Raw genomic sequence first — 10,623 nt, 5'->3', positions numbered from 1 at the left:
ATACTGCCATAGTTTCTAAAATGAGGTTGGAGGCGGCTTATGGTGAATTCTTTGGCAACAGCTCTGGTGGACATTCCTGCAGTCAGCATGCCAATTGCACGTTCCCTCAAAACTTGAGAGATCTGTGGCTTTGTGTTGTGTGACAAAACTGCACATTTTAGAGTGGCCTTTTATAATCCCCAGCACAAGGTGCACTTGTGTAATGATCATGCTGCTTAATCAGCTTCTTGATATGCCACACCTGTCAGGTGGATGGATTATTTTGGCCAAGGAGGAATGCTCACTAACAGGGATGTAAACAAAACATTTTTAGAGAAATACACTTTGTGTACTTATTGAACATTTCTCTGATCTTTTATTTCACAAAACCGACTGATAATGACAACTACTTTAAGGATTTTTTCATTGGAAATATTAGCAAACTTATGCATGACATGCCAGCAACAAACACTGACACTTCACATCCAAGTATATCTGACCACATTATGAAAGGCAAGCATTGTAATTTTGAATTCTGTAAAGTGAGTGTGGAAGAGGTGAAAAAAGTATTGTTGTCTATCAACAATGACAAGCCACCGGTGTCTGACAACTTGGATGAAAAATTATTGAGGATAATAACGGACGATATTGACACTCTTTCAATTTAAGCCTACTTGAAAGTGTTTGACCCCAGGCCTGGAGGGAAGCAAAAGTCATTCCACTACTTAAGAATAGTAAAGCCCCCTTTACCGGCTCAAATAGCCAACCGAACAATCATTTCCCAACCCTTAGTAAACTTTTGAAAAAATGGTGTTTGACCAGATACAATGCTATTTTACAGTAAATAAATTGACAACAGACTTTCAACATGCTTATAGGAAAGGACATTCAACAAGCAGAGAATTTACACAAATGACTGATGATTGGTAGAGAAATCGATGATAAAAATATTGTGGTGGCTGTTTTGTTAGACTTCAGTTGGGCTTTTGACATTATCAATCATAGACTGCTGCTTGAAAAACGTATGTGTTATGGCTTTACACCCCCTGCTATATTGTGGATAAATAGTTACCTGTCTAACAGAACACAGAGGCTGTTCTTTATTGTTAGCCTCTCCAACATAATCCAGGTGGAATCCCCAGAGCAGCTGTCTAGGCCCCTTCCTTTTTTCAATCTTTACTAAGGACATGCCACTAAGTTAGTCCTAAATATGTATAAAACTAAAAGCATTGTTATTGGGACAAATCATTCACTAAACCCTAAACCTTAATTAAATCTTGTAACAAATAATGTGGAAATTGAGCAAGTTGAGGCGACTAAACTGCTTGGAGTAACCCTGGATTGTAAATTGTCATGGTCAAAACGTATTGATACAACAGTGTCTAAGATGGGGAGAAGTCTGTCCATAATAAAGTACTACTCTGCCTCCTTAACAACACTATCAACAAGGCAGGTCCTACATGCCTAGTTTTGTCGCACCTGGGCTACTGTTCAGTGGTGTGGTCAATTGCCACAAAAATGGATTTAGGAAAATTACAATTGGCTCAGAACAGGGCAGCATGGCTGGCCCTTGGATGAACACAGAGAGCTAACATTAATAATATGCATGTCAATCTCTCCTGGCTCAAGAGGAGAGGAGATTGACTTGATCACTACTTATATTTATGAGAGGTATTGACATGTTGAATGCACCGAGCTGTCTGTTTGAACTGCTGGCGCACAGCTCGGACACCCATGTATACGCTACAAGACTTGCCACAAGAGGTCTCTTCACAGTACCTAAGTCTAGAACAGACAATGGGAGGCTCACAGTACTGCATATAGCAATGCCTACATGGAACTCTATTCCACATTAAGTAACTGATGCAAGCAGTAAAATAACAAATACACCTTATGGAACAGAGGGGACTGTGAAGCAACACAAACATAGGCGCGGACCCATGCATACATACACACGATAACATACACACTATACACACACAAATGGATTTTGTATTGTAGAATTGTGCTAGTGGTGGAGTAGGGGCCTGAGGGCACACAGTGTGTTGTAGATATGTGGTAGTGGTGGAGTAGGGGCCTGTTTATAATTTCAAGTAGATTCAAATGCTAATCTTGACTTGACTGTTCCCCCAGAGTTGCTCCAATGGAAGGGGTTCCCCTCTCCTGTCTTGGGCACCACTGACTACTGATCCTCCTCCAGCCCAGAGAGGACTTCAAGAACATCCAGCTGTTGTCCAAACCGTTGTCAGAAAATCACTTTTTGTTATTCATTTTAAACTTGACCAATGCCTCCTTGTCTTCTGTACTCTATTATCACAGTTTTCATATAATGTGGTTTTCTAGCAGGAGAGCATATACAAGTGTAGTAGTCTGAGTGTAGTTATTTCTAATGAAATGTGTGATATAACTGCCCCACAATCCTAAGTAATAAGGTTGATATAGTAGTTGCCACATTCTGACCTTAGTTCCTTTTTTATGTCTTTATTTTAGTTGGTCAGGGCGAGAGTTGGGCTGGGCATTCTATGTTGTTTTTCTATGTTTTGTTCTGTTGTTATATTTCTATGTGTTTGGCCTAGTATGGTTCTCAATCAGAGGCAGGTGTCAGTCTTTGTCTCTGATTGGGAGCCATATTTAGGTAGCCTGTTTTCTATTGTGTTTTGTGGGTGGTTGTATCCTATGTTAGTGTTTTCACCATACGGGACTGTTTCGGTTGTTTGTACTTTTGTTATTTTGTTCAGTTGATTTATTAAATATATCATTATGGACACTTACCACGCTGCACATTGGTCTGATCCTTCTTCCACCACTGATGACCGTTACAGTAGTCTATCAAAGTAATCAGAATTATTTGACAAAATGTAAGTTTGACTATATTTAAGTTGCTTCGCTGAAGTAAAATGCTTTAAACTACCACAGAAATACTTTTAGAAAGAGTTAAAGCAAGTCCCGCAGTTATTCTACTTGGAAAATTACCATCACGTTCATTTTTATATTGATGTCTGCCAATCCATGACTAGTGTTGTATGCACTACCTTTGCATTCAGTATCATTGTGGTTCATGTGTATTTTTATATGATTATACATCTCGTGCTCCTTACTGCTAAACCAATTGCCCTCTGGGACAAATAAAGATCAAACTTGAACTTGAAACTTGGTCTGAATTATGCAATCCTTACAGGAAACGTCTGACTAAGCAGAAGTACCCCCCTCCCTGACACCCCAGCCAACCTCTTCCCCACTCCAAAAGAGTTAACAAAAAATAAAACACTGAACCGGACGGACTAGATCCGGTTCCTCATTTTAGTGTTTAAAAGCTGAGGCTCTGGTCAGGAGAAATTAGCGATCTCCTCCCTTCTAGCCGGTTCTAGCCTTCTGAATCAGTCAAGAACACTACAGAACATCTCATTAGCAACCATGCAGCTGTGCTACGGACCAATGGCATGCCTCACTCTCTTCCTCTTGTTAACGGCCACTGGCACCGGTAAGTACAGTCTAGTCCTGTAGTGAAAGTTCGGGGTATAGCCCTTGCAGGACTTCAACATACAACATTGCATCTGTTCATCCAACAAATAATATATTATGCCAGGAGATCTGAAACCCTTGGCAAAATGATGGGTGTTGCCCTAATAAGTATGTGTTATTAACTCTGTAAATACAGTATTTTCTGGAACAAAATGAGATATTACAAATATGCTGTATAGGGGAAGTTAAGAGTGGGATGGTGGTTGTGGGTTAAAAAAGTTGTTCTGAACCCCATATGCTTCCTAAAATCTTCAGGAGCAGATAAGGTGCACAACTGTTGCACAGAGGTCTCCAGGCAGAAGATCACGGTTCCTATCATCGGAGCCAGAATGCAGAAAAAGAATCTTCCCTGTGTCAAGGCTGTCATGTAAGAACCTCCCATCCCTACTAACACAGAACATGGAACGTCACAAATGAAATGTATAGGCCTACTTTGACCATCTCCAGCCAAATTAATGAGTAAGGACGAGATTATGACAGTTGTCTAAATGTTGTCGTCTTGGGTTCAACACAGCTTTGAGACTGAAGATGGAGAGATCTGCAGCCACTGGAAAGAGACCTGGGTTCGACACACATTCATTCAGCTGGAGTAAGTCATCAATAGAATAACGAATGAGTGATCAATTAGTCAGTTAAATTCATTCATATACATAGTGTAATACATACTGTAGGCTAACTCAGTTATACTCTCCAGTTACATGGCTGGCTAGAGTAAGTGACCTGCACGAAGACCAGTACAGGGGCCAGAGGAGAAGACAGAATGTACAAGACAGACATGGTTGAAGTTGAAATGCTAACGTTGTTGCTATTTCTTCTAGAATGGCCAGAAGGTCACTGAATACACAGAACACCACCACCACCACCTCCACGTAGAGGACAATCATCATCAATCATTACCAACATCGTGACTGGCTGAACTTGAGGGACAGCATTGTTTATACCTGTCATTTAAATTATCAACCTTTTAAATTATGTTATTTATGATAATTAAGGTATAATTTAATCCATTTAAATATTGTGAGATAAATTGGTGTATTTATTATTTATTTATTTCCAGTTGAAGGATTTATTGGATGTTTAATGTGTGTGTAGGGGGCTATGTATGATGTGCTTTTAACATTAAATTAATTCCTGTGATGTATATGTGTATCAAACTGGTTTAAAAACAAAGCCAAAGCCTATTTAAGCTCAAATGGAAATTGAAGACGTAAGATTTTATGCCACCATTTTTTTTACAACAAAATAAACAATATTTTACAATAATAGTGCACTTGAATCCCTTGTTATCCTTTCTTATAGTCTCTCGGTCATTGCGGTTTGCTGTTCTCTCAGTCATTGCGGTTTCCTGTATGTTGTCAATTCACAATCTTTCGTAGATGAATAGGTTTTATTCAATTAATTCTTTTCTGCTGTTGTTCCACACTTTGGCTGCACCTATTCTTATGGATTGTTGCCTCCATCTGGCGGATGCAATGTAGCATTGCAGCTTCGGCCTTCACGTTGATTGACATGTTTGACATTAGCTAGGTTTCCATCCAATTGGCGACAGATTTTCATGCGAATATTCAAAAAATATAATAATCATCACGTGGTTATTTACACATTGATTTGAAGATGTTGTGAGACAGATTATCTAACTGAATTATTGGGGAATTCAATATGGTGGACGCCCAAAAATATGCTTTGACCCAGACATAGCCACTGGAAGTAGTTTGGGAGTGGGGGTGCTGCGATTTTTCACGGGGGTGTATCATTTTTTTTTGTTGCCTTTGCCTCACAAAGTAAGCAGAAGTATAGTGCTGCGGGCCCGAGGGACCTCACTTTTTTCAATTTGAGAATACAGGGAAAATGTGTTCTGATCAATTCTAAATAAATTATATTTAATCACCACAAGAATTTCAGGAAAAACGATAGAATTACAAACTAAATAAATATGTAGGCTACAGCAGCCAGAGTTAGGTAAATGGTGTTTTTTCCCCGTCTTCTCTCTGACGAATGATAAGAACTGTAGGCTACACGTGCACTGCAGAGGCCCGTTGGATGCTTGACAACTTCAGGACTTCGAAACATATTTACAAAATTGCACCATGTCTGCCTTGATGTTCATAAAACTCTGCCGAGCTGCTGTTGCGCAGTGGAACCCAGACCGATACGTAACCACTTGGTTACAGCGACACTGTTCTGCCGAGGACACGCAAACCAGTGTGGCCACTGCAAAGCCCAAGAGCCTGACGCTTTCTGGAAGTTGCTGTAGCCCTGCTTGGGATATTTAGCTAAATTGTCTATTGGTTGAGAAAGCAGGGAGTGTTCTAGATTGGTAAACTATGTCAGGGTGGAATTTGTAAATGTGAATTGGGCCAAGTTGAAGGTAATGATGCATTGAGTTTATAGTTTATTGAGATACATGAATACACCACACAAAAAACTTGATTTTATGGCTGTTTAAAAAAAAAGTCCCGCAATTCTATGTAGTAAACTAAAGATTTATATTCACTACTTGGTCAATTGATTTGATTATTATGAATTGATAGCTCACCCTTATTTTCTTTTATTCTGTAATAAGGTATATTGTAACCATGTGTTCAAGCTAATCAAATCAAAGCTGTCTAAGAGTCGCGAGTGGCGCTCCAATCGTTAAAAATAACACTCATCAACATGTTGCCTAATAGTCCTACTCATCACTTAGTATTATTATTACAAATAGAAGATTATCACTTCTCACAATGCAGGGTAGCCTAGTGGTTAGAGTGTTGGACTAGTAACCAAAAGTTTGCAAGTTCAAATCCCCGAGCTGACAAGGTACAAATCTCTCTTTCTGCCCCTGAACCGGCAGTTAACCCACTGTTCCTAGGCCGTCATTGAAAATAAGAATTTATTCTTAACTGACTTGCCTAGTTAAATAAAGGTAAAAAAAATGCTGCTCGTTTAGTAAAGTTAGATCAAAGGTGAATAAATGTCTTGCAAGATCACATACCGATAAATTCGTGTTTTACATAACAGAACCGAATATAATAGCATAGGTCTATGAAGTTACTTATACACCCAAAACATCACCTAATTTCTAATAAGATTTTATGATTGTTAGCTGAAGCTGAACAGTCCAAAAAAATTATCATGCGCCAAAACTGAGGCAGGATATACAGTGGGGCAAAAAAGTATTTAGTCAGCCACCAATTGTGCAAGTTCTCCCACTTAAAAAGATGAGAGAGGCCTGTAATTTTCATCATAGGTACACTTCAACTATGACAGACAAAATGAGAAAAAAAATCCAGAAAATCACATTGTAGGATTTTTAATAAATTTATTTGCAAATTATGGTGGAAAATAAGTATTTGGTCAATAACAAAAGTTTATCTCAATACTATGTTATATATCCTTTTTTTTACTATGTTATATACCCTTTTTTTAGCAATGACAGAGGTCAAATGTTTTCACACAAGTCTTCACACGGTTTTCACACACTGTTGCTGGTATTTTGGCCCATTCCTCCATGCAGATCTCCTCTAGAGCAGTGATGTTTTGGGGCTGTTGCTGGGCAACACGGACTTTCAACTCCCTCCAAAGATTTTCTATGGGGTTGAGATCTGGAGACTGGCTAGGCCACTCCAGGACCCGCTAACTAGCTAGCCATTTCACATCGGTTACACTACTAACACAGACTTACTTCCATTCCTCTCCTCTACCACCTAACAGTTCCTCATCTCTGAACATGGTCATCAGTACATCAAGTATGAAGGCCAGAAAGGCAATAATTAACAATGCAGACAAAGGCAACTACAATTCCCTACATTTTGAGGATCATCTTCTTCTTCTTTGGTATTATGGCGGTTCGCAAACAAATGTTATAGGTGCATGCCGTCAGCTACTGTGTTGGCTGTGTATCAGCCTACTATTCTGTAGTATGAATTCATTACACTTGGTGAAAAATTTGCCCTACCAACTAACCTTAACCCCATAAAAACCTCATCACTATTCCACTACTTTGGCCCTATCTGATCCGCCACCAGGCCAGCAGCCTGGGAGGACGGGACACATTCAACACACCTTGGAACTCTTCTGCAGTAAAATCTCCTACACCCAAGTACTTCTCTGCAGCTGCCACCACAACATCTATCCTTTGTGATTTATATTCCCTTCTTGTTGTACAGTTGACAACCATGGACATAAAGGACAAAGCGCCCACCTTACTGAAGCACATTATTCCTACCACTCTCTAATGACCTCGGCCTTGAAGAGTACCTCCAGGTAGTACACACACATGTTTAACCTGTTTTAGAGAAGCAGTTATGTGAAGCTTCTGCATCTACTTAAAGCCAACACCTCGTTTGCTTTTAGTGCAGCACAAAGGATGTGTGTCCCTGTATATTTTGTGTCTTGGTCAATAATGTGATGATATTGGTCTGTGTTGTGACTGTGTTTTCTCCCCTCCTCCAGCTGATGACCTATGATCTATGGTGCAACGGTTCCCAAGTCTCTCTAGAGCGGAGACAACAAGGACAAGGCCACCAGTGGCATCATTTGTGAGGTGGCACTCATGGGCACCGTCCAGGAGATGTGCTACGGCGTCTTCTAAACACAAACACACACACCTCATGATAGAATAGATCTGTTTACTTTAACTGGAATTGAGAACATGATGTTGAATAAATTGGCTTTATATGATGATTCAAAATGTTTAAATATATCTTCCCAACAGGTCATTTGAAGTCATGATGGTTTCAGTTCTTTTGCACTGTTGAACTGTTTCAATTCACAATCACATTCACAACTAATGTCCATGCAGTTGTCAGCTCTAGTTTTAAGGTAATGTGACTAAAATAAATAATAAAGGCAATAGAATATATTTATTTCTGCAGGCCTTAAAAGAAACAAATATAAAAATTGTAAATCAGAAAAATATAACTAATTGAAGCAATCAACTTAATTAGATTATATTGTGGGTTCATAAGATACCTGAAAGCTTGAGCATGAATAAAGTACAATCCTCAACAACGGCAAACCTCAGATATGCAATGCATTAAATCTGCATCATTTGGCCACATTACTCAATTGGGTTGTTACTGGTGATGTTGAAGGTTATGGTGCTGTTGGAGTTGCGATTGGAAAAAGTTGTGTCGCTGTGGGTGAATCTTCCTTTCAGAGTTGGTTGGGGGGTTTTGGCCATCACAGTGTTGCTGTGGATATCTTCTTCAGTTTGGAGCTGCACATAACACAGAATATGAAACTCATTTTGAGTTTGAAGCAGACTTACATGATTTTACTTTTCAGAACAAGTGTGCTGGAAGGCAGTAGTTTGTACACGAAGACATTAAGTAAAACCCGTATGGCAAGTTTGATTGACATCCAGCCTTGAAACTCTCCTGTAAGTACGATTTGGTGTATTTGTAACTCTGAGACATTGGTGTGTGTGTAGTTGAGTGAGAATGCTTTGTGTCTTAAGAAGAGAGCATGTGTGTACCTGAGACGAACCAGAGCCGTCCTCACCCACTCGTCCTTAATGCTGGCGCATACCTTCTTGTTCTTCGTGGTATAGAAGCTACAACAGAAAACACACTTAACCCTCAACCTCATAGAGATTACAAATATGAGCATACATTTTGAGAGTATTGTAACTTTGTGTGTGTATATACATCATGCAGGGCTTACATGATAGCGTCATTGTTGCACACCTCCTTATAACTCTGTTGTTTGTAGCCTATTATCTGCGTGTAGGGTACAGGCTTTTCCTGAAACTCCACACAACAGTAAAGTTTCCGAGGACCATCTGAACACATATAAGCACACAAATCAGTCAGCCACAGGCAACATCAATTCAGATCACAAGAACATGAATGTAATGTAATAATATGACCCCAAAACAAGTTGGCAGGTCTCACTGCTAGATCTTACCAGACCTTGGTAAAAAAAAAAAAAATACAGCTTACATGGATAAACTGTTAAGCAAGTAAAGTGGTAAATTGGTTACCAGGTAAACTCACATGCTGCTGAGGTTGAACTAAACATGGTCACAATGCAGCAGAGAAGCAGGATTGTCTCTAGGTATCTGGAAGCCATGGTGATGGTACGTAGGACGAGAGAAGATACACTGAACAAACCTACTGACTGGTCCTATATACCCCTACAAACGTGTGTGTGTGTGCACGTGAATGGGTGTTTGTGGATTATACCCATATGTGTCAATCACATCCTACACTCCTAACCTTTGGTTTTCTAAATTGGGGACAGGAAGCCCACCTCTGCATCATAGCAGACAGAGATGCTAACACTGCAGTTTAGTGACACACAGAACTGTGCTTTCCTAATGGTGCTTGAATGGTGCGTGTTTTGATTGATATACATTTATAGTGTCCTTACAACTAGGGACCTCATCAAGGCACTTCTTGGCCTAACATCATACGTTTTGGGCTGACAGACAGAGGGTTGATGCTCAAGACCCACAGAAGCTACCGTTCCAATTCGCTCCTGTATTGTCCCTTCTGACATTTTCTGAATTTACAAGAAGTTGGAGAAACAACCACATAAAAATAAAAGCAGTACATTTTGAGAATTATGTGAATGGAAGATCTCTAACATGGACATAGTCTGCTGATCCTTGATCAAAAAGCTTTCAGCTGGCCAACAGTCAAGCTCTAATGTTCAATATCACAAGTCAAACATGTAGATACCTTTTTGAAAGCTAAACAATATGAGAGTGTTTGTGGTAAATTTATGAACCAATAGCAAGTTGTCAACAACAACAAAAACTAATCTGTTCCATGACCCATTTAGTGGTGTTTCTGCAAAATGCTGAGAAGAGCAAACATCTCATCTGACCTAGATAAAAGAGATGTTGTTATTGTGTTCTCATGCAGCACTCAATATTTAACTTGTCTCAATAACAAATGCCATGAGAAACAAAGCTACGAGGTAAATACCACTATGTGGGTTCGAGTGAGCCCAGAATCTGGTGCAGTGCTGTAGAGAAAACAAATGTGGCTTAATTGCATAAGATCACTAGAATGTGCATGTTAAGTGCATGCAATGTTTCAAGCATTATTTCAGAGTTGAATGTGGCTTAACATCAGTTGATAAAAACTCAAGTCAATAGTTGTTCAATACAGTGGAGGCTCCTCAGAGGAGGAA

General features: G+C 39.5%; 1 protein-coding gene across 1 annotated transcript; it reads right to left on the bottom strand.

Moving 5' to 3' along the window:
• Positions 1-8,097: 8,097 nt before the first annotated feature.
• LOC112261140 (C-C motif chemokine 20) lies at positions 8,098-9,639 on the bottom strand. The gene is made up of 4 exons (XM_024436478.2): positions 9,480-9,639; positions 9,148-9,265; positions 8,960-9,037; positions 8,098-8,701 (listed from the first exon to the last, which is right to left on the bottom strand). The coding sequence occupies exons 1-4, from the start codon at positions 9,553-9,555 to the stop codon at positions 8,665-8,667; spliced, it is 309 nt and encodes a 102-aa protein (XP_024292246.1). The 5' UTR covers positions 9,556-9,639; the 3' UTR covers positions 8,098-8,664.
• Between the last annotated feature and the right edge of the window lie 984 nt (positions 9,640-10,623).

This window comes from Oncorhynchus tshawytscha, linkage group LG10 (genome assembly GCF_018296145.1).
Source record: "Oncorhynchus tshawytscha isolate Ot180627B linkage group LG10, Otsh_v2.0, whole genome shotgun sequence".
Classification (NCBI taxonomy): domain Eukaryota; kingdom Metazoa; phylum Chordata; class Actinopteri; order Salmoniformes; family Salmonidae; genus Oncorhynchus; species Oncorhynchus tshawytscha.
Note: the sequence above shows the minus strand (reverse complement) of the source record. Positions and strands in the feature narration are given on the sequence as shown.

Excerpts from the sequence above, each read along its gene's own strand:
- LOC112261140 (XM_024436478.2), bottom strand. The coding sequence starts at position 9,555 with ATGGCTTCCAGATACCTAGAGACAATCCTGCTTCTCTGCTGCATTGTG. Across the intron at positions 9,038-9,147 it reads TGCAACAATGACGCTATCAT|CTTCTATACCACGAAGAACA; the intron begins GTAAGCCCTGCA and ends TTTCTGTTGTAG. Across the intron at positions 8,702-8,959 it reads ACGGCTCTGGTTCGTCTCAG|CTCCAAACTGAAGAAGATAT; the intron begins GTACACACATGC and ends TGTTATGTGCAG.